The 23,990-nt window shown below is 46.4% G+C and overlaps 6 protein-coding genes across 6 annotated transcripts; 3 read left to right on the top strand and 3 right to left on the bottom strand.

Moving 5' to 3' along the window:
* Positions 1 to 403: 403 nt before the first annotated feature.
* N7487_000742 (homocysteine S-methyltransferase family protein) lies at positions 404 to 1,502 on the top strand (the record flags this gene model as incomplete). The annotated part of the gene is made up of 2 exons (XM_056868490.1): positions 404 to 1,300; positions 1,362 to 1,502. 2 exons carry the CDS (start codon positions 404 to 406, stop codon positions 1,500 to 1,502), a joined length of 1,038 nt encoding a protein of 345 aa, XP_056733274.1.
* A 142-nt stretch (positions 1,503 to 1,644) lies between these two features.
* Positions 1,645 to 3,350, bottom strand: N7487_000741 (putative amino acid permease; the record flags this gene model as incomplete). The annotated part of the gene is made up of 2 exons (XM_056868489.1): positions 1,645 to 1,761; positions 1,827 to 3,350. The coding sequence occupies 2 exons, from the start codon at positions 3,348 to 3,350 to the stop codon at positions 1,645 to 1,647; spliced, it is 1,641 nt and encodes a 546-aa protein (XP_056733273.1).
* A 2,951-nt stretch (positions 3,351 to 6,301) lies between these two features.
* N7487_000740 (uncharacterized protein) lies at positions 6,302 to 9,499 on the top strand (the record flags this gene model as incomplete). Its single annotated transcript, XM_056868488.1, has 4 exons — positions 6,302 to 6,561; positions 6,618 to 6,882; positions 6,987 to 8,677; positions 8,731 to 9,499. The coding sequence occupies 4 exons, from the start codon at positions 6,302 to 6,304 to the stop codon at positions 9,497 to 9,499; spliced, it is 2,985 nt and encodes a 994-aa protein (XP_056733272.1).
* A 273-nt stretch (positions 9,500 to 9,772) lies between these two features.
* Positions 9,773 to 10,527, top strand: N7487_000739 (HPP family protein; the record flags this gene model as incomplete). The annotated part of the gene is made up of 2 exons (XM_056868487.1): positions 9,773 to 9,979; positions 10,048 to 10,527. The coding sequence occupies 2 exons, from the start codon at positions 9,773 to 9,775 to the stop codon at positions 10,525 to 10,527; spliced, it is 687 nt and encodes a 228-aa protein (XP_056733271.1).
* Positions 10,528 to 12,567: 2,040 nt separating this feature from the next.
* On the bottom strand, positions 12,568 to 13,215 carry N7487_000738 (uncharacterized protein; the record flags this gene model as incomplete). Its single annotated transcript, XM_056868486.1, has 1 exon — positions 12,568 to 13,215. The coding sequence occupies one exon, from the start codon at positions 13,213 to 13,215 to the stop codon at positions 12,568 to 12,570; it is 648 nt and encodes a 215-aa protein (XP_056733270.1).
* Positions 13,216 to 22,042: 8,827 nt separating this feature from the next.
* N7487_000737 (uncharacterized protein) lies at positions 22,043 to 23,953 on the bottom strand (the record flags this gene model as incomplete). The annotated part of the gene is made up of 3 exons (XM_056868485.1): positions 22,043 to 22,521; positions 22,579 to 23,161; positions 23,264 to 23,953. The coding sequence occupies 3 exons, from the start codon at positions 23,951 to 23,953 to the stop codon at positions 22,043 to 22,045; spliced, it is 1,752 nt and encodes a 583-aa protein (XP_056733269.1).
* Between the last annotated feature and the right edge of the window lie 37 nt (positions 23,954 to 23,990).

Below are 23,990 nucleotides of genomic sequence, written 5' to 3'. Positions count from 1 at the left end.
CTTGGCTTATAACAACTTATATGTTATAATAACCTCGGAAAAATATAATATACTTCAAGAAATAAAAAAACGAACAATACCTGGTTTGGAGATCAAGTTCTGCAAGAGGCTGATCTACAATGCACCCGTGGACCCATGGATCGGTTACTAGTAAAGTCAGTCCATGAACACTTCAAAAAATATCATCTGCGCCATGAGAAAGCCACAAACCCCCAGTATCCGAGCATACAGTCAATTTTAGTCTACCTAGGTAATCTCCACTCTTCAGACTTTGATACCCCCGAGGCCGGCCCAAAAATGAGCGATTATGTAACCCCGAGCAAATCGCTCCGTTTAGGACTGTATCAAGCAGCAAAACCCCCACTTACCCTCGATAAGCCACCTAAATCTCCAAATACACATAATGGCAACAATCCAAATTCTAGATGGAGGCCTTGGCACCTCCCTGGGCGACCTATACAACATCAAATTCGATTCCAAAACAACCCCACTCTGGGCCTCACACCTGCTAGTGAGCGACCCAGCAACGCTACAAGCATGCCAACGCGACTTCGGCGTCGCCGGAGTAGACATTCTCTTAACAGCAACCTACCAAGTCTCCCCTGAAGGATTTGCGCGGACCAAAACCACCCAATTCCCAGACGGGATCCCACGCAGCGCTGTAGGGCCCTTCCTACAGAAAGCCGTGGACATCGCGGAGCAAGCGAAAGTGCGCGAGAGCGCAAGCGTCGCGCTCAGTCTTGGTCCTTACGGTGCGTGCATGATCCCAGGTCAGGAGTATAGTGGTGCATATGACGCCGAGCATGACTCTGAGGAATCATTGTATTTGTGGCACTTGGATCGGTTGCGCATGTTTGCTGAGGCAGATGGGGAGCTTGTGTCGCGCGTGCGGTATGTTGCATTTGAGACGCTGCCGCGGCTTGATGAGGTTCGAGCTGTGAGGAGGGCGATTCGGGATTCCGCATTCGATGTGCCGTTTTGGATTGCTTGTGTTTTCCCGCGTGAGGATGATCTTTTGCCTGATGGGAGCTCTGTGGAGGAGGTTGTGCATGCTGCTGTTGCGCCCATGGAGGGTGGGACTGTTCCCTGGGGAATTGGTATCAATTGTACTAAGATGCATAAGCTTGCTGGGCTTGTTGATTTGTTTGGTCGTGCGGTTGCGAGAGCTGTTTCTGAGGGACAGATATCTGCTGTGCCAAGCTTGGTGTTGTATCCTGATGGGACGAATGGAGAGGTGTACAATACTACGACGCAGGTCTGGGAGAAAAATGATGCTTTGAGTGATAATGTGAGTGCTAACGTAAGTACTACTTTCACGTGGGAACCTTGGGAGATGACAATTATGCTGATGTGAAATTTAGCGACCTTGGGAGGAACAGTTGGCTCAAGTGGTCAATGAAGCCTACGAAAAGGGCCATTTCAAGTCGTTCCTGGTGGGCGGGTGCTGCAAAGCTTCCCACCACGATATCAAGAAACTTGGACAGCAATTCAAGACCCAATAGGCATTTTGAGTGCGAATACTATTTACAAATGAAGTTCGGAATGAAGTTTGGAATGCAGTTTGAACGGAGTAAATTTTGTACATCGCTAATGTTGAATAGCCAGTGTGGCATGCAAATATTTATACATCATTATAAAAGTCATTTAAAAGAGCCAATCGGTGAACTTTGTCCACCAGTTGTTATGCGGGTTTTCAATCGGCTGGATCTCCCCATCTAGGAGACGGCCCGACCATAAGTCGATATTGGCAGCACGCTCAAACTGTACATTGAAATGTTAGCAACTCTTCGCGAAAAATCAGAATGAATAAGAGGGATTAAACTAACCTTGGTGCGATGCCAGAGTTTCCAGCAAATGATGGGAACGATGAAGATGGGGATACCGATATACGACGCAACAAAGCTCGACGTATCCCAGTTACCCTTCAAAAACACGGGGAAACCAGCAACCAAAGTGATGATAACGGAACCGATAAAGCCCACCCACGCGGCATAAGGTTGAAAGGGTGCCTGCCATGGGAGGGTGTCTCGGCTCACATTTTGTTTTTTCATTGCAGCATAGAAACGAATGTAGCAGACGCAAAGGGTTGCCCAAGCAATCAAGCCGGCAACCGTACTCAGGTTGAGAAGCCAAGTAAATGCCTGCGCTGCACCACCGCTGCCGAGACTCAGGTATGCGAGCGGCCCAAAGAGCCAGGCGGCAATGACAGCCACATATGGCACACCGTTCTTGTTCACACGCCCGAAGATCTGGGGAAGCTGGTGGTCTGTAGTCATGGCGACAATCATGCGCGATCCGACCCAGCAGTATGAGTTACCAGCAGACCACGCGGCAATGAGAATGCATGCATTCACGATAGAGGGCAGAGCGTTGATGCCGGCATTGGTGATGGCAATCACAAAGGGCGAGCTGTTCGCGTTGCCAGAGCCGGAAACGAGGCCTGCGGCTCTTGGGTCGACGATCATACCGATGAGAAGCGCTCCGAGAATGTAGAAGAAGGCGATGCGATAAGTCACACGGCGGGCGGCCTTGGGAATGGCACGGTGGGGATCAACCGATTCGGATGCTGTGATGACGACGGTCTCGACACCAATGAAGCTGAACGAGGCGTTGACGAACGACGACAGGAAGCCGAGGAAGTGGCCTGTCGGACCGGTGATACCGTTGTAGTTTGTCCACGGTCCAGGGTTATTCCAGTAACGGAATCCAATGGCATCGCCGTGAGGACCGCCGCCTGCAGTAATGACAATGGAGACAACAACCAAGCCAAGGAAGCAGAGGACCTTGACGGCACCTCCAAAGACTTCAGTTTCACCGTAGAATCGCACACTCATCAAGTTGATAGCCAAAATGAGTACCAATCCAACGGTGATCACCACAGCAGGAGTGATATCCGTCCAGTATGAAACAATAACGGCGGCCGCCGAAACTTCCGAGGCGATGGCGATTGTGTAACAGTATCCGTATGAAATAGCGAGGGAGAAACCAACAGACGGGTCGATGAATCGAGTCGCCCAGTGAGGGAAGGATCCGGCAGTCGGGAAAAGCGTTGCGAGTTCGGCGATACTTTGCATGACACACCACAAAACTCCTCCCACAATAATATACGCGAGCAGCAAACCAGCAGGGCCAGCTTTGGCGTAGGCAGCACCAGTTCCCACGAACAAACCAGTGCCGATACCACTGCAGAAACCAATCATGGTAACCTGGTAATTGCGCAGCCGTCGCTGCAAGGCCGCACGACCGCCGACATTGATCTCAAACTCCCCCTTGGGATCCGAACCATAGCCTTCGAAATCTGCGCCGGGGGTCGGCTGGACCTTTTCATCGTTGAAACTGGACTTGTCCATATTGTCGTGTGTAGTGCCGATCATCCCAGCCAAATCGTTCCCCGTATATTATACCCCGGAGACTTGAAAAGGGATCAACGTGCTTATGTGGGAAGCAGCTTTTTTTCACCCCCGAAATATTATTCAGTTCGCGTCCAAGCACGACATCGGGGCTGCCATTCACGACGGTTTTTTCTCCACAGTGGAGATACTCATTGGGCTGCATTGCTCGGAGTTCGGCCACTCCCCACTTTTATGGGAGGCGATTGACTAACTTTTTCTTCTTTGCCATCGCGATGAGGCCGATCGGAGCGATCGGAGGCAAAAGATAAGAAATTATTAACTCGTTAGTTTCATAGTGTTCCAAGGCTCATTAGCATATGGCTAGTAGACATTATACCAGTAAATCCGGGTTTTTCCAAGGTTCCAACGCGTGGAGTGGCAATGAAAAATGTATGCATCTGGAAGGATGCCACGTGAAACGCCGGATACGTCCACGAGTCGCTGAAGAATTCAAGTTTGTGCCTGAAATATCAGGCTGTAATTTATTGCCTTAGGCATCAACGTCTAAATCGGACCCTTTCTCCACGAGTTCTGAGAACAATATGCTTATTTGAAGTGAATTGATCTTGATTATAGAGAGACAAGTCGCATGTATGGTTTTCCTGTTTATCGTCTTCACATACATCTAAAAAGAACATCAGAAATATTCGGCTTGTTCTTACATATAGTCATATTAGTTCGAACAGAAACTCGGTATGTTATCAAATGGTTCACAAGCTTACGATATATCGAGTAAATCCTCATGCGGTGGAAAGAATAGCGCTGTGGTTTGTAGCAGGGTTAAGGTCCCAGGGCGAATAGATAGCGGATCCTCCACTATATTTTTGGGGTTTGACCTCGTACTAAGTACCCAATAAACCAGCATAATTTAATTTTTCTATTCCTCTCCGACCTTTACTCTACAACCTTAGCCCTGCGACTGTCCCTGGTATTTGCAACGAATCCCTCAAGGCCGATCTGTTGTTTGCCCCCCCAGTCGTCTTTTACCCCGCATCTTAAACACCACGATTTACCGTTAATCATGCCGTGGCCATGGTGTTTCCCATTCAAACAGGGCCAATCAAAGATTGCAAAGACAGTAAGAACCCACTGTAACGGGATGGCTATATCTCGTGTTTCGTCAATATGCTAAGAGTAGCTACAGTCCCCACTTCCACCAGATGAGGAGACTGGATTGAAGTTGTTGTATGACGGGATAACTCCAAAAGTCGAGTTTGTACAATCCATCCCTATCGATCATTTCGATATTTAATAATTGACGCAGTATTATCGCTGTTCATGGACTGAATGGCCACCGCGAACATTCATGGACGGCAGCCAATGGGGTAAACTGGCTCTATGATCTGTTGCCAGGTGATATACCCAACAGCCGAGTACTTTCTTGGGGGTATAGTTTGACCACTGTAGGAAACTCCAACGAGAAAATTCCCCAGCAACAAGTATCCGAGCAACTGGTCTATGACTTGTGGGAAATGAGATCATCAACAAATGTATAAACTCAACTGACTCAACAAAAACATAAGAGTTAGTGCTGACGGAGGCAACACAGACAGTCAATCGTCCGATTATATTTATCGCACATAGTCTTGGGGGGCCAATAGTCAAAAGTGTAAGTCTTGCCATTTTATGCACTAGTACACAAAGAGTGTTGAGCTGCCATTGACTATCGCCAGGCCCTGCTTTTTGCCGACTTAACACAAGAAACCTCTACTACGGACCTTCGTAGCATCAGACTCTCAACTCACGGAGCGATCTTCATGGGAACACCTGAGCTAGATTCAAGGCTCATTGGACTTCAAAGCTACATAGCCAATGCCAAGGGATCCGAGCAGGAGTCTAGCGATGTTTATAAAGAAGCACACTGGTTAGTGACTATATTACAGGGCTACCTATCGATCAGCCAACAGTTTTGGACTTTATTTGTTCATGAAAGACTTGACTCTCTCCCAACAAACAGTACAGTGGACCAGGTAAGAGAATTATCAACAGCCAGTCATGAACTATTTGCTTACACCATGTCTGAACAAGGCTGCGTCGTTCTCACCACAGGAGAATTCGTCCCATATTTTCATTCAAGCTGATCATGGTAGAATGATCAAGTTTGAATCATCGTTGGACCAGGGGTATCTGAAAATCAAGGAGCATTTATGTCGAGGAGATGCTGAAATGAGAGCCTGACACCTCAATTATCAGGCCACAATATAAAATTTGTTCCTCGCGTTCCGAAGTTCCATAGAACATTCCTCTCTACGGGATTTTTATTTAACGCGAACGATCCACCGATGAATCATCGGTACTCTCCCTGATTTATTAGTTCCCCGCCCAATAATAACCTTTGGAAGGCGCTACGCCCAACTTCCTTTTGCCCCCTTTCGGTTTCACACCAGCCTAATACGGGAGGAGCGTTCGATAGTACTAGATGAACCTAATAATAGTATAAATTAGTATAATATCATACTAATATTATATTAATATCGTGAAATATATACTCCCAGGTTACGTATTAGCCCTATGAACTGAAACACGCTGGATATGCTAAGACTGGGATTATATCCGCCCACGGGTGCCAAGCGCCAAGTTTTTATCATAAAGCGTAACATAAGGGTTAATGCAGAATTAATGCCGATCCAAGACAATAAGAGCAGGCTAGACGTCGGTCATCACATGGGAGAGAGGGTCTTTCTATTAAATATCCTTGGAATTGTTATTATAAATACCTAATCCTGTCCATAGTGCCGATCGTTCCTTTTTTTCGTGTCCATGGAACGGGAACGGTAAAATCTTATCCAGCTCTCCCCTCATTCTCTCCCCTTTTATCGCAAGGAATGCCCGATCATATCTATCCCTTTGGATTTTCAACTGCTTCATCCTTCCGATAATCTCATTTGCATTGTTTTGTTCATGTCGGAATGACTGAAACCGAATCTTCTCAGCGGGATGTCCACCCGGAGGCGTCCCCGCTTTCTTCTAATGGGGAAGGGTCTCCATCGCCTGTGAAGGCAGCGCCTGCCCCCAAGGCCGGTAGAAAACTGCCAGGATGGCTGGATCACTTCAATGCCCGTGATCTTAAGGTCTTGTTTCGTTGCTCGCTAGCTGCGTGGGTCGCGTCGCTGTTGATCTTCATCACGCCGTCCTTAAGCGTCATTGGTACTGCGACTTTTTTTGCAACGTGAGCGCATTTATACATCTCCTCTCGGTATCAATTGCTAATTACATTGCAATCAGTTTGGTACTCTTCATGGTGCCTCCGACCGGCATTGTCTTCATTTTCATTTTAGGAACTCTAACCCTCATTCTGGGTATGGCTTTAGGCTGGGCCTGGGGTGTCATTGCCATGAAGGCTGCTATGGCAGCAAGACCAGCGGCTGAGACCCAGGCCAAGCTCCAAGCCCTAGGACAGGCCGCATACAGCCAGGCCAATTCTACCGGACAGCCTGTGGCAGCCGTCCAGACGCAGCTTGTCTACACAGGCTGGATGCTTGACGCCCGTGTAACAGCTGTCTATTATTGTTTAATATGTTTGTTCATCTATTTACTCGTGGGTTTTTCTCGATATAAGCATAATTCTCAAATATACTAACCCTTTTTGCACAGTCCCGTCTTCGGGCTAAGAACCCCAAATTCATTCTGATGCAGATTTTCGGAATTATCATCGTCGATGTTACTCTGACGATTGGCCCCCTGCTTCCATCGTTCAGCGGCACTATCCCCAAGGTCTTGATTGAACCTGCCGCTATTGGAATTGGGCTGGGCCTGGTCTCTCATTTTTTCTTCTTCCCTCGGTCTACCTCCCATGTCGTGCTTGATGGCATGGAGGGGCTAGTTCGAGTGCTCAAAGGACCTTTGGACGCCACAGAGAACAGTCTTCTAAAAGGTGAAGTCTTGGTTATGGCAGATCTGCAAACGATCAAGGTGAAGGCCATTGCTGCTTACAAGGAACTTAAGCCGGCCATGGGCTTTTTGCCACTAGACTTCTCTGTCGGTTGGTGGGGTGCGGAAGATATCAAAAGCATGAAGAAACCGATACGCCAAGCTTTAATAAGCAGTCTCTCCCTTCTGGAAGTTCATATCGCCCGCATCGGGGGACACGCGAAGCTAGAAAAGTTGCACCAGCTCACTGTGGATCGGGATTCTGACTCTGATTCCCAAGCTAGCGGGAATGAGAAAAAACCTTCACGTGAAGTTGGCATGCGCCAGCTGATGGAGAGTGTTAATTTAGTCCAAGCACTCCGAAGCCCGGAACATGAATCCATGCGATCGGAAACTATCGACGTACTGCGCGAGTCCAGCAAGGATATCCTCCCGGCATGCCAGGAAGCTGTTGAGATCATTGCGGAATCTATTAACACGGTTAACAAGCGTTGGTTTGGTCGCCCTTCCAAGGAACTCCTCAATCAGTTACACGAGCGCAGCCAGACTGCGCTGGAGAATCTTCAGGGCCTGCGCGCATCTTTTGCAACAGAAACCACCGAACGTTTGATTCAAACACATGCGGAGATCTTCAACGAAAAAGGCATGCTCAAGACCCTTGATGAAAATTCGTTGCCCAGAGTTAGGGGTATCACTATGGGAATGATCTTCGAAGAGCAGGTGCTCGGTGTCGCCGACGGGTGGGAGCGGGTCCTGGGACAGCTTGTCGCTCTCCTGAAAGAACGCCAAAAAGTCCGTCTGTGGCTACCCAAGGGTTTGCGATATGCCGTCAACTGGATTTGCCGCAAAAATGCGGTGGCGCCTGTAATTGCAGCTCAGAACCCGATCACCGACCCTGACGTCGCAGAGACGCAGTCTAAAGCGGCACAGCAGCATCTTCGCATCAGCAGAGGGTATCGTGCCAAGCGAGGCAGCGGTTTCGGGCGTGCTATCATCGGCACCTATCATTGGTTCATCAATCCGGAAGGTCTTTATGCTCTGCGCATGGTGGTTGTTACGATCGCACTCGCTATTCCTGCTGCGATTCCTCACACTGCGGGTTTCTATTACCGCGAGAAAGGCCTCTGGGCCCTCATCATGGGACAGACCACCCTAGTCATTTATATGGCCGACTTCACTTTCTCCTTGATTTGTAGAGCCATTGGTACTATTGTTGGTGGTCTCCTTGGCTTGGTTGCGTGGTATATCGGTTCAGGCCACGGTTCAGGCAACCCGTATGGTCTTGCTGCTATTATGGCTGTTGTGCTCACGATTCTCATGTGGGGACGTATCTTCGCCCCGCCTGCTATGCTTCAAGCTCTGATTATGGCTGGTGCGACCTGCATTCTAGTTGTTGGTTACAGTTTCGAGGATACGTAAGTAAATTGTGTCAAATTGCGAGAAGCAACATTACTGACACACTTCCTAGGCACATCCCGACTTATGGCAATCCTGGTTGGGGATATAATGTTTTCTGGCGACGACTTGTGCTTGTTCTCATTGGGTCCGCGGCGGCACTGATCGTGCAGCTGTTCCCTCGCCCACCGTCTGCATCACAACACGTCTGCAAGTCCCTTTCAAATGTCATCCGCTTACTGTCGGACCACTACGCGCTTCTCTTATCCTGCTGGGGACAAGGACGCGAAGAAGGTCTAGCCGCAGAGAAGCTGGCTCTTAACCTCGCCGAGACCCTTGCCGCACTGGATGGACCCATCGCGTTGCTACGCTTCGAATTTTCCAGCTCGCCATTCGACAGCGACCGTCTCGGTCAGGTCAAATCGCTGTGTCAAGAACTCAACCAGAACATCGCTCGCTTACTTTACCTATCAGCTTCGCTGCCAGAACACCTGCAAAGTCGCCTAGCTCGTCAAGCGGGTCTTCTTGACCACCACAATATCGGTGACGTGATGGCTGTTATGGGCGTGGTTGAACAATCACTCAAGACGGGTGACCCTCTACCCGAGGTGCTCCCAACGCCACTCCTGAACCGTTGCCACGACTACTGGATGTCGCGCAACGTGGATATTATGCTAAGCAAGGATTTAATTCGCGACGAGGACTACCGCCGGTTCTGCGTCGCCATCAGCGCATACCTTAAGTTCTTGGCCACTGTGGATGACTTGGTGCTTGTGATGAAGGGCACATTGGGCGAGTCGCACATTGTCAGTCGTGACCTATTGAAGGAACAGTATGTATAAGAGTTTAATTGTATAATTATTGTAATGATGTGTTCTATGTACTACCTAGGTATGTGCATATAGCGATGTGTCATAGAAACTGGATCTCCTCACATTCCTCCGCACGGCCGGTTTTCCCCAATTTTTTTCCTTCTCCAATTCCCAAACCATTCTAGCGCCTTTAAACCCTTTGAATGCTATTCAATCTTTTGTTTCCTTCTTTTTGATCTCCTGTATAAACTATTAACAATAATTCTAATCTTCATATCCAACTGAGGCACGGTGTCATCCCACATGGCTACTTCCCGCCTCGCCCGTCTTCCCCGGTGGATCAGCCACTGGCTTGGCTATCGCCCAGAAGCCGTGAAGCCACTCTCTAAATACGAAGTCGCTCTATGGTCCTTCATAACCTCATTCTGTGGTCTCTCAGTCGTGCAAGCAATTTTCAATTACTCTGACTACTTCACCGAACGCAATGTACCGGGTATAATCGCATCCTACGTAAGTGTCAAATAGCCAAAATCCCATTCCTCAAAATATCTACAATTGACTCACATCTAAACAAACAGGGTGCATCCGCCGTCCTCGTCTTCGGCGCAATCGAAAGTCCCCTCGCGCAACCACGCGCTCTAGTCGTCGGTCACTTCATCAGCGCCTTGATCGGCGTCTGCGTTACCAAACTGTTTAGTTTGATCCCTGACCAGGCACGCTTCGAGTCCCTGCGCTGGCTAGCCGCTTCGCTTTCAACGGCTATTTCTATCGCCGTTATGCAGTTGACGGGTACTACTCACCCGCCTGCTGGTGCGACTGCTTTGCTTCCGGCTACTAGTCAGGAGATTTGGCAGCTTTCTTGGTACTACTTGCCTATAGTTCTATTGTCTTCTGTTATGCTTCTGGTGTGTGCGTTGCTGTTTAATAATTTGCATCGTCGGTATCCTGCGTTTTGGATCGCGCCAGCTCCGCCGAAACCTGCTGCGCCTCCTTCCCCAGTGCCGGCGCCTGTCGAAGTTTCCTTGGAAGAGGAGAAGCCAGCGAAGAGTCCTGTTTAATTCGAGAAGTTGGGAAGTTTGAGAGACCCTGTAATAACCTTTAGAAATGGTTACACGGTATATTGCGCTATCCGTTTGGTGGGGGATGGTGCGAGATGTATATAAAAACTCGGTTACACTACTAATATGTTTGAGAGTCTATGGAGGAAGTAAATTTATTATCACTCCCTGGGGCCTAACACGCCTATGATAATATCTATAACTGTGATAATTTACACTAGTATTAGTTGACACAGTGAGCGGGCCGCTGGAAACCGCTCCCATTGCACGCCCCTCTGCTGTCCCCATTAATCTAGCGCCTGTCATAGGTAAATTATATCATACTTCATGATTTAAGTAGTTTCGCCCAGACAATCAATTGCTAAGCTAGTAGAGGCAGATAAAGCACCTTCCTCCCCTCCGCGAAGAATCCCTTCGCCGGCTTTGCAACCACGTACACGAGTCCCACATAAGTGTAGTAGTTGTGGAGAAATAGGGCATAACATCAGACACCCAGCTAGATGGATGGTTTTACTAGAATCAATTTAATGGCGGTTTGGTTGAGATATATGCAGTTGAACTTAGTAGACTGGGTGGGTTGGACCATTCGGTGGTGAAATATGATGTGTTTCCTTTCTAAACAAATCGCATCTAATGGTCTACATTTAACACATCCCGGAATAAGGCTATGTGCTTTGTGCCATGTGGTGTGCCTCGCAGCCGTCATACATTCCTCAATAGCGCATTCTTTTAGTTTACTCCTACTCTATTCGCCGTCTTACTGAGATAGTAGACTTAGCTATGAAATTTTCGTACAAATACACTCTTACTACCAAAACCTTACTGTTTCTGATCGACGTGAATTGCGTCATGTTTGTTCCCAGGGAACTGCGTATGTCGTGCCGAACTTGGAACCAGCGGGAACCAACTTAATCCCAACGTTGTCATGGAATTAGTACGAACATGTATCTACTTCTTTCTTTGCGTTCAAAAAGAAAATGAATTAATTAATTAGTTTATTATTCTTCTGAGACAATCTATTGTTAAACCGCTGGCTTTCTACCAATAGATATAGTAGGAAAAGTTAGAGTCATGTAGGGTCGTAGGTAGAGGTCATAGAGCGAATATAAAACTGGTCGGCAGCATATTGGTATGATAGGATTCTACTACTCTTTGGTCTTTAGTCTATAATGCTTACCTTACTAGCTTTATCATACTACCCTAGTTCCCTGTATTAATCTAACTCTCCCTATCATATCCGTCCTACTTTTCACTATCAATAGTAACTACAGTCGTGGCAACACGCTAACTAGGGCTCTTTATTCGGTTTATGACACCTGTTAAGTCTGATTGTGTTGGGGAAGATTGGTTTCGTCTCTATCTACATACTATGTTTGAGTGCATTTATTCAAAGGATCAACAATTTGTTTAGAATCCTTTAGGGCTTGTTTTTCTCTACTTTTCTCCTTACTATATTCCTTTTACTTGATTGACTACGACTACCTTTCTACAATTTGGACATCATTCAAAGCATAGGCTTCGTTTTTTTGTATTTGTTTTGATCAATAATATGAGCACAGCCAAAATAGAGCAACGACAAATTGAATGCAGGCTTAAAAAAAAGCAACCAAGCCTCTTGAGCTGGTGCCAAAAAAAACCCAAAAACCAAAAGGTTAGCACTGCTTAAAAACAAATTGAAATGCAGGCATAAAAAAACCTCCAAAAACAACCAAAAATCCAGCAAAATAGAGAAACATCCTGAAACACTCTAAACCAGCTTTTTTTTCTTCATTTTTTCCCTTCATTTTTCGACCAATTTACCAACATGAACACAAAAAAGCAAACCAAAACGCCAACGCCGTAAACAAAAGAAATGTCATCACCAGAAACACTGTAAATCCCTTTTTCTCTTCAATTTTCCTCCATTTTCTTGTTTTTTTTTTTTTTTTTTTCTTTTTCTTTTTTCTTTTGTTGTTATGAATTCACCATGAAGATATTAATGTAACCAAAAGTGTAGGCACGATCAAGACACAGGGGACCCCGGAGAAAGAGCTTCCGCACTTACTCCTCGAACAAGACGGACAGTTCATCGCTATCATCAGAATTGAACATGGGGGGCAGTGGAGGGGAAGGTGTTGGGTCGCGGAGGGGGAGATACAAGTTCAGACACTGGTGGCAGTCGCAGTGAACATCCTTGTAGTAAAATCGTGACCACAGGAATCGAAGAGACTGGCCTCGTTCATCATCCCTGGAGGGTGGCTTTTGCTCCCATCGGCGCTGCTCCTCTTCAACCATGCAAGCGTTCTCGACAGCAGCGGTATCAACGTTGCTGTGACCCCACAAAGTAAGACTTCCAAGCTGCATAGCCAACATATCGAACCTCTTTTGCATTGCAAGATCTTGGATCTCAACAACACCGTTCTTGTTGATGGCAGTGGTCACACAGTTTGGGAAACTGTGGGCCATTTCATCTGCCAAAACCATTAAGATGATGCAGCGGTCTTCAAAACACCGTCCCTCCTTCCTCAAGTTCCATCTAAGCTTTGCCCACATGGCGAGGGTGTTCTTGATGCGAAACAAGAATGACTGTACGCGAACTACCACTCTACCATTGGTGTCGCCCTCGGAAAACTTCTCGAGTTCGGCAACAAAGTCATCACGGGTCGAGGTAAAGTCCCGGATTATCTTGACTTGCAATTCACTCAGCATGATGAGGAGGTGTTAAACGATAAAGGAGGAGGATGCAGGAGGATGAACGATGATGTGGGATGATGAAGGGTGATGAATGTTGATGGGTAGAGGATAGATAGTGAGGGATTGAGATGAAGAAGGAGAGTTCAATTTGTGAGGGAGAGGCTATTTATGCTCGAGCAATTGAGCGTCGCCGGCATAGAAAATAAGATGATTGTTATGCTTCCCTATGTATGGATAGAGGGGCAATTGGCTAAGAGACACAATAGATCTATAGAGACCATCGGGTAAATGAATAAAGTCTTCTATTTTAGGGCCCGAGTCCTTCATTCAAAGGCGGAACTTCCAGCATTTGCTTTAACAAACACCACACAGAGACTTGATATTTTAGGGCTATCGAACTTCTAGGCGGAATTAAATCATAGCAAATCCGCAGTCGATACCTAACAAATCACCTAGAAATTGGGGAGGAATTGGGCTACAGATTAGCAACAGTATATGATACCCTAACTATAGAGATATACGCTATAGATGGATTTTTATATAAAATGATATAATGACTCTATAGAATCCATTGGCTAAAGGAATAAAGCCTTTTACTTTGAGGGATAAGAGTCCTTTTATATTTTTCAATTTTTACTTCTATAATGACTATTACTATCAGAACTTTTAGGCGAATTCCTAATTACATATAAGGAGCTGGTCTATAGATAGGGGTTATAAATTTCAAAATCCTCATGTATATCTAAAATGAACATCTAAAAGCACGTTGGTATATGCTTATATTTGTAGCCCTAATATAATGTTGGGTTATATAGATCAAATTATTAAAGACTTATCGTTGAGTAAAGAGAGGACCTATAAGAGGCTAACTATGTAGTCTTCTCGGCAATTGTAATAAGATTAGCCTACGCTTAACCGATCATATAGTATCTACATATCGCTATTTTTAGGGAACTTCAGTAGCTTTCTACTCTTAAGTATAAAGGTAATATTATTTTCATACTTATAAGCTACATCACTGTAAAATATGTAAAATATAAATTCATATAATGTAGATAGCATTCTCTTCTATTTTGCTTCACTTCGCTCAGCAACTAACAAATTTCATACTATGTTACCAGCCAGTTCTTAAACAAAAGAGTGCATTTCAACGAGAATATTAAGTACAGGGAGTAAAAGGAAAGAAGAAGAAAGGAAACCTGCCTGGCAGGACCTTTGTGGGTCCTGGTCCTGTCTCCTCATACAAACCATGCAAACATCTACAAGTCGGAGACATCTGGCAGAAACCCCCGCAGGCGGCCAGTACTGGCAGAAAGGATAGTGCAGTTCAGTCTCAATCGTCACATAACCCCCGACTAAGAATGCATTCAGTCCCTGAATGCTGGCTTGTTGTCATCAACGTGATCTTCGAGGACTCGGTCTTCTTCATCAGCATCAAGCCATTCCTGTAAACGCATAGGGGGACCGGGCTTTGCAGGGTACTGCGCATGGAACTCCTGTATTTTCCTTGGTGCATGTTTCATGTCGCCGGCAGGATACCATTGTAAATCGAGGTCATGTCCCACCCATTGTACTCTGTATTGTAACTTCCTGTAGTGCGATCTGACGTCTAGAATCTTTTCGACTTCCCATTCGTCTGTCTCTCCGACCTGTATTGGTGGAGACGGATCTATGTGTTGTCCCTCCAGAGGCTCTGTCGTCGCTGCCTTCCGCAACTTGCTTGGATGGAAGATAGGGTGCACTCGAATCGCTTCCGGAAGATCTATCTTGTAGGAGTTGCCTACCTTCTCGATAATCTTGTATGGTCCACTCGCTAGGTGGGAAAGCTTCCTGCTAGGTCGATCTTGTAACCAGTCCTTGGTTGTAACGAATACCGAATCACCAATTCCGAAATCCTCTTCTCGACGATGCTTATTCGCTTGACGAATCTGCAATTGCTGCGACTTCGCGATTTGCTCCTTTGTCTGAGTCCAGATGTCCTGTAACTCGGAGAGCATTTGCACCGCATCTTGCTCGTTTGGAGTCACCGTCTCCTGATCTTTCCAGTCGAACGTCATCGAAGGTTCGTATCCTCTTTCTACAAAGAAAGGTGACTTCTTTGTTGTATCCTGAGGGAGGATCGAGGCAGCGAAATCAACCATCGGTAAGATCTCCGACCAGTTGTCCTGGTTCTGCTCGACATACGGTCGTAATCTCTGTGCCATATATTGATTTGCGATCTCACTCTGTCCATCCGTCTGGGGGTGGTAAGCCGTTGACAGTTTTCTCTTGATTCCAAGGATCCTACAGAATTCAGTCCAGAATTCGGAGATAAACTGACCTCCACGGTCGGAGACAATTGTCTCTGGAATTCCCGTGATTCGGATGACATGGTCAATGAATAAACGAGCCATCTGCTTGGCCTTTGTTTCCTTTTGACAAGGGATCGATATCGGTCTTTTGCTCAAACGGTCCACGACCACAAAAACTGCGTCGTACCCGTGGCGGTCCTTCGGGAACGAACGGAAATCCATAGAGAGATGCTGCCAAGGTCGCTCCGGAATCGGCAGAGGTCGTAACAATCCAGGTACTCGATCTCTCCAGGCCTTTGTACGCTTACAGATCAGGCAGTTGTCAATGTATCGTTTTACGTCAGTTACCCATCCATGCCAGTGATATCTTGTCGAAACCAGCTTCTTCATCTTTTCTATTCCTGGATGGGCCGTCAAAGGTTGCCGGTGTATCTCATCAAGCAGTCGAGCACGGAGATCCCCGTCGTCTGGTACTTCGAGCCGTCCTTCATAAAGGAGCAATCCGTCCTGTATTGTCCATCGAGAACCACCCCCTTCCTGTGCTTTTTGACGGAATTCGTCTAACTCCAAACTCTGACGATTGGCTTGCTTTATCCGTTCAACGATCCCTACCATCTCTGCCTCTTCAGAGTGAATAGGAGCCAAATGGGTTGGGTAAACTCCTTCCTCAAGACAGTCTTTCGGAAGCATCACAAACTGTCGTCCGTTGTCCACACAAGGAGACTCTTTTCGTGATAGAACATCAGCAACAATATTCTTCTTCCCGGGACGGTATTTGATCACGAAACGGAACTGAGATAGGAACTCATTCCATCTCGCCTGTCGTTGGTTCATTTGTCGGGTTGTCATAAAGTACTCAAGTGACTGATGGTCAGTGAGAATCTCGAAACGATCCTTCTGGAATAGACCTTCGAGTTCAGGTCTCCATTCCTGTAAAGCGCGAACGATCGCGAGGAGCTCTTTATCGCGTACTTCGTAGTTCAATTCTGCGGGTTGCATTGTCTTCGAATAGAACGCTACCGGGTGCCAAAAATCTTCCTTCTCGTAGTATTGAGAGAGTACTGCTCCCAGAACTCCGTCGGATGCATCTGTCTCAACCCGGGTCCGTCGAACTGGATCATAGTGCCGGAGGATTGGTGCACTGACTAGCTTCTTCTTTAGAGTCTGGAATGCCTTCTCACAATTCTCTGACCACTCGAACGGGACGTCTTGTCTTGTTAACCGATGTAATGACTTTGAAATTGCACTGTATCCTTGAATAAATCGTCGGTAGAAATTGCAGAATCCTAGGAATGACTGCACTCCTTTCACTGTAGTCGGTACTGTCCACGACTGGACCACACGAATCTTCTCTGGATCAACGGCTATACCATCAGTGCTCACAATGAATCCGAGGAACTTAGTCCTCTTCACAGAGAATTCAGATTTTGATAACGCAACTTGTAACCCTGCTTTTTGTAGACGACAGAGTACCTCTCTGACCTGTCGCTGGTGATCTTCAACGTTTTCACTGTAGATCAAGATGTCATCTACAAAGGCAACCGCGTATTCGTCCAGGCATTCTCGAAGAACGTCATTCATGAATCTTTGAAAGGTTGCGGGTCCGTTCGTCAATCCGAATGGTGTCACTTTGTACTTGAAGGATCCATATCTTGTACGGAATGTAGTGAGGTCCTCTGCCCCTGGTGTCAAACGAATTCGGTGGAAGCCTTGCTGGATATCAAGCTTCGTATAGATCTTGGCCTTACTCGTTCGTTGTAGTACCTCATCGATTAGTGGTAGAGGGTAACAGTCTTTCTTTGTGATTGCGTTCAGCCTCCGGAAATCAACACAGAATCGAAGTCCCCCATTAGGTTTTCTTGCCATCAAGATCGGGGATGCATATGGAGCTGAACTTGGAACGATGAATCCTTTTTCAAGATTGTCGAGGATGTATTTCTTCGCTGCTTTCAACTCTTCAAGTGACAGCTTGTAGAGAGGACAATATCCGGGTTGCGCTTCTGCCTCAAGAATGATATCATGATCCACACCAGGTCTATGGGGTGGTAACTCGTCGGATTTTTTCTTCGAAAAGACTTCTACTAGGTCATGGTATTCTTTCGGGAGAGTCATCAAGATCTGATCAATTTCGGGGTCCCGAGTCTGCACGCTCTTCACATCGATGATATGGTCAATCTCATAGAGCGAAGTTGCAAAGGTTTCGACTTCTCTGCTAACCCTTCCTTTCTCGTGGAGTCTGTTAAAACCGACACCTCCAATAGCACTAATATCGATCGACGGTAATTTCTCTTGTCGTTGAGTCTTCGAGACCGCTATCTTGCTTTCGTCGTTCAGATTGCGGCTCATCTTCCGTTGTTCTTCGATCTGCCAATATCCGTACTGCCGTTCTCGTGTGTGTCTGTAATTGTCCTTTGTTTTCGATTCTTCTCGACCGAAAAGACGGTCTCGTCGATCAACATCAGCTTGATGATCAGGATTTGGCTTCGGTTTCTGGAGAATAGCAGTGGGCGTTGGTACTGCCATCTTGCTTGACACATCGTCGAAGAGCGTCTTCTCATCTGGCCAGATCATCCGATACCGACGACAGTCTAGCAAGACGTCATGATCTGCAAACCATTTCCTTCCAAGAATCATATCGTATTTTCCGAGATCCGCGATCAGCATCGGAACTTGCTGCTGCACTCTGCCATCCACGCACATCGTGAGGAAAGTGGCATGCGTGATCGGCTTGCTAAGCTTTCCGTCAAATCCTCGAACAGGACACTCTTGTCCTATGCTTTCTGCTTTCAATCCAAATCGTTTACCGAGGAGCACACTTAATCCTCGATTCAAGAACACGTATCCATCTGCTCCAGTATCACCAAGCGCTGAAATAGAGAAAGAGCGTCCATTGTGCATCAGTCTAGTATTGAAAACTAAACTATCTCTAGGACCGCCTATCAACTTGTGTAAATCCAGCGAGTACAGTGATACCTTCTGTCCACCTAGGCAGGAGACTTGACCTAGGCATCGGCTTTTCCCTGGTTGTCATCTTCATCGTCGTCAAGTTCAACAATACGGGGAGAAGGGTGGGCTGCAGCAACAGTGCCAGCTGGCTTCTTCTTTAGACATTCGCGAGTGATATGTCCTTGCTCCTTGCAGTTGAAGCATCGACCTTCTTTCATTAAGGTGTCTCGCTCAGAGTTCGAGAGTCTTCCGGGGTTGGAGCTTTCTTCGCGTTTCACGCGGGGAGTGTATGTCGACTTCGTAGTTGTTCCTGTACCACTGCCGGTAACAGCAGTAGATCGTGCACGGGAAGTAGTCTTTGCCTCTTGCTGGAGACTGATCTCATGAGACATACTCTGGCAGGTCTTGGAGAAAGATTCGAACGTCACGGTATCCTGGTTGACTGCCCACATCACCTGGCTTTGCAGCAGGTATGGCAGCTTCGAGTACAAATCACGTTTGCGGTTTTCTTCAATCACAGCAGCCTCTTCAGCGAGCTGCATAAACTCAGCAAGGAAGTCAGTGAAGCTATCCTTTGGCTTCATCATCAGTTTGTGGTAGGCAGTGTAGGCTTCGGCACGTCGGTTCGGGTTCGCAAAAACAGTCCTCAGATGGACGATCATATCTTCGGCGTCCATGTACGGGTTGCTAGAATCAGAACCCATTCGGGGTGCGATGTGCAACTGAGCCTTGCCTTCACAACGACTCTGTACATAGAGCTTGCGATGAACAGGCAACGGGTAGTGGTCAGCGTTTGCCTCAAGCTTCTGTCGCATCACGGTCTCCCAGGTCTCAAATCGGACTTGTTTACCGTCACTAAGCATCGGAGCATCCGGCATCTTTGTAGTCTTCCGACCAGCCTCCATAATCGGTGCGCTGGTACGATTCACGAGCTGGTATGCAAGGCCATCACGAGCTCTGATTGCATGTTCGTAGTGAGCGATCGCTTCGTCACGCTCGATCTTAAGGCTCTCAATCGTATCAGTAGCCTCAACTCTTTCTGCAAGAAGAACTGCGAGCTCGTCTTTAAGTTCCTGGTTCTTCTGTTCCAGCTTCTTGTACTGACGAACAAGTTCATGGAATCGTTCCTTCGACGGGGTATTCTGCAGTCGATCGCGCATGGAGGAAGATCCTTCTCCAGCGTTGTCATTGTCTTCGTCAGATTCTCCAGTCTCAACTGGTCTCATCGGTTCGGTAATCGGGGTCTTCGGTTCGTGAACATCTGTCACATGTTCAGGAGTTTCTTCATCATCAGGCACAGCAGCAACCGGCTGCTTGCCACGGTTCATCGGGTATCGTTTAGTACCAACCATCGTGATTGGTCAGACTAAATTCGGTTCGGGTCGAGTCTTGGCTTGTACGATGCCAAGGAACGGGAAGTGGGGTGAAGCGTGACCGGGACCAATCGCAATGGATGGTCCGTACAGTCGTACTGCTTCGTGAAATTGAGAATGGTACTTAATATTATGTTACCAGCCAGTTCTTAAACAAAAGAGTGCATTTCAACGAGAATATTAAGTACAGGGAGTAAAAGGAAAGAAGAAGAAAGGAAACCTGCCTGGCAGGACCTTTGTGGGTCCTGGTCCTGTCTCCTCATACAAACCATGCAAACATCTACAAGTCGGAGACATCTGGCAGAAACCCCCGCAGGCGGCCAGTACTGGCAGAAAGGATAGTGCAGTTCAGTCTCAATCGTCACATACTAGATATTATCAGCTGATAGAGCCAGGGTAGTTATGAAGGCCTCTATAATGGAAGCTCAAATATCTTCATTTTTCTTCTAGTATTATTCAAGTATCAATAACACCTAAAAAGGGGACTTTATAGCGTAGGACTATACTAATATGTATATACTCAACATCCACAAAGCCCTAAATCATTCGTATCTCACTAAGGCAGGATATAAGATACTTAAACATCAGTATTAATTTGTCTAAAATGATGTCTTTTATCGCTATTTTACAAAGTATAGAGATCATAGATAAGTGAGAAAATAGAGCTCGGACATGAACCAAGCCTTATATCTTCCTTTCGTCTTAATATAATATAAGAGACTTTTCTATATATAACCTTTAATTATGTAAATATATTTGCAGTGTGATAGTGGGTGAATATGTAGAATATACCGGCAGGAGTATATCTCTCAAGGCTAGCTAGCACATACAGTTGGAAGCCTTCAATTTGATTCCTCCCTAATCTTTCCGTGATAGATTGGGCATTGGTGACGGTTTGGTTGTGATTAAATATCCCTTTATGTTTTGACTGAGCTAGAATAATCAGTCTGGTACTAGTGTTTGTCGAGGCAAAGGACGAAAGATCTGACTCTAACTAGAGGACTTGTATCCAAACTTTCACAACCTTATTTCTTTAGCCGATGGTCTCTATAGTATCATTGTCCTCATATTTGTCACATGTTAAAGATCGAAGGTTGTTTGCTTTTTTGATTTGTTTGCTTTATTTCTTTGTTCTCCAAATTTTACTAAGCCTAATTAGGAAATACATTTGTTTGCTTTGTTTCTTTGTTCTCTAAAATGCTACTAAAAGCCTAATTGGGAAATGTGCTTGTTTGCTCCTAGGTTATATCTTTATACATGGTCTATAGAGGTTTTCTAGGGCATCTCTCGCCGTTTTTCGTCCTATAAATCCATATATTTCTATACCATGTGGTGTTCTTATGTATAAAGATGAGCCCTCTCAACGCCATACTAACATATGCATCTCTATATTGTTAAGTGTTCCCAAATGCATAAAAATGAAGCCTTTTATACCATGTAAATCCATATATATCCACATTTTTGAGTGGTTTAAGTCCATTAAATGAAGATCATTGACGACTACTTCTAACGTGAGATTTTGATTTGTGTGGGATCAAAAGCTTCATTTCAATGGACTTGAGCACACCCAAAAATATTGAGATACATGGATTTACGGACCAAAAGCTTAATATTGGTGTATGAATAACCCATAGTACACTATTCCTCCTTAATTTCTAGAATAGTTGGTAGCTTATGATGTTTCTCTTAGATGTCTCTTTTCATACATATATGAAGGCCATAAAAAGCAATACTTCTGCAGACGACTATTCTACGTATATGGTATGGATGTATGTAGTTATTTTTTTATGTATATCAAGAATTCAGGTATCAAAAATACCCAAAAGGGGGTTTGTCGCATGGCACCTATACCGCTGCGTAGTGGGTGTCAATCACAAGAAGAACGTAGACAGGCGTTGGATCACGAACTAGATAATTGAACATTGAAATAGCCATGTATGGTAGATAGAGCTTCTATAAACCAAAGTGCAAGGTGAACCTATAATATTGTCAGATATCCTACTCGTTATCATCCGCTCCAAAGTAGAATAGGTAATGAGCTTGAGGCGGCGGATAGTACATCGGCGGACTCCAGCTCATTTTTGTCGTTGATATAAATATCCCGGTGGCCACGGTATCGTTCCAGTGCGATGACATTATTTTTTATTTTGTTGGGTAAGTTTCAGTTCGTTATCGCTATATTGATTCACCGTGCATCGTCAGACTGTTTCACGCAACAAGTTCGGATTTATATTAGGCAAAGGAAGGCTGGAGCTTCCCACAGGCTCGGTCTGCTAATCTCTCTTTCATGAGCACCTCATATACATGCGATGCCCAACCACAGCAAACCTTTCGCGTATCCTTCGGGTCGATGATTTCCTCGATTCCAAAAGCATTCGCCGTACGCACCGGGTTCATCAGCCTCAGATACTCCTCTTCCAACTCTTGATACCTTTCTTCCTTCTTTCCAACCTTCTCAGCTTCACGCAGCTCATGCCGATGCCCGACCTCAATTCCGCCATCTAGAGGCAATGAACCCCATTGTCCAGACGGCCAAGCAACCTGCATAACCGGATCACGACAACCCAGCATAACACCCCCCGCCACACCAAACACACGCCGCGTGACCACACTGAATACTGGCACGGTGGTACTAAAGTAAGCCTTAGCGAGCTCAACGCCCCAACGCATTGTTGCCGTGCGCTCAGCGACGGTTCCAATTGCATAACCCGCTTCAAATAATATGTCAGCTTATTTGAACCCAACTACGATGAAACAAAATCACTTACGGACGTCCAAAAGCTGGAGAATAGGCAGATTCATCACATCACACAACTTCAGCAGCCGTGTTAACTTCTGGCTACCAGCGGCATCCAGTGCACCTCCATTGACCTCACAATTGAGTGAGATAATCCCAACAGGACGACCACCCAGACGTGCAAGTCCACCAATTGCAGTGCGACCCCATAATGCTCCGATCTCAAACCAGGAGTCTTTATCAACTACAGAAGTGATAATTGAACGAGCATTGTACATGCGTGCTTGTCGTCGAGGAATAATACTCCGTAGTGCAATATCCTCACGCTCCTCTGAGTCAGTGCAGGGGATTATCGGGGGTGCATCGCTTCCACTGTTGGGGAGATAGCTCAGAACTACCCGCAGCTGTTCATAGCACTCTGCCTCATTGGCGGCGAGGTTATCAATCGTGCCGTTCATACAATGAACCATAGGTCCGCCCAGATCTTGGAAATCGAGGCCTTCTTCGAATGTTGCGCCTTCGACGACCTTTGGGCCTGCGTTAAAAAGTGCCCCGATGTCAGCTGCCATCACAGAAAAGTGGCAGGATACTACTCTCGCGGCACCAAGTCCAATCTACACAACGGTCAGTTCAGCTTGTGTCAACCAATACTAAATGGGTAGATGAAGCAAAAGGGAGGCGAAAACGAAAATGAGGAGAAAAAGTCTGAAACTCACCGCAGGCCCAACAACAGCCCCCAAATTCGGAATCCCCATATTCAACTGCTTAATAACATGCGGAAAGGACGCAACATGAGGAAGATAACTCCACCCCTCCTTCCGAATCGTCGTTACACTCCCACCCCCAGAACTTCCATCAACAAGCTTAACAACTGGCACACGCAACGCAATAGCAAGCTTCTCTACATAAACAGTCTTGCCGGTACTCGCGCCATCCGCATGTCCAGATCGGATACTGAAATCATCAGCGGTGAGGAGGATTTTCCTGCCGCGAAGCAGTCCAGCACCTTGGATGTTATTGCTGGGCACAAAGGAGACAGGTTTCTCGCGCATCGGCGCGGTCTTTTGCCATGTCACCGTGCCAGAAACAGATCCAATCTCTTGGAAGCTGTTGGGGTCTAGGAGTTGCTCGATTCGCTCGCGTACCCATAGCTTGCCTGCTTGCTTTTGGCGGACGTAACCTCGGTTGGTGGGGTCTGGCTTTGCGGCTATTGCGCGGAGCGATGCTAGTTGGTCTAGTACATCTGAGTGATCTGCTGGGAGGCGGCTTTCTGTGGACTTTGACTTTGACTTGGGCTTTCTCGGTTGGTCCCCTGGTGGGGATATATGAGATGAGACCTGGTGTAAGCGGTCGGTGGCTTGGTTTTTGCCTGTTCTGGTTGATGGGTTGTCGCTGTCTTTCGTCATGATGTATCAATTGATATGGGTTGGTTTATTTTTCCTG

Source organism: Penicillium crustosum, assembly GCF_028827405.1.
Source record: "Penicillium crustosum strain IBT 35664 chromosome Unknown utg000001l_segment0_segment0, whole genome shotgun sequence".
Taxonomy (NCBI): domain Eukaryota; kingdom Fungi; phylum Ascomycota; class Eurotiomycetes; order Eurotiales; family Aspergillaceae; genus Penicillium; species Penicillium crustosum.
Note: the sequence above shows the minus strand (reverse complement) of the source record. Positions and strands in the feature narration are given on the sequence as shown.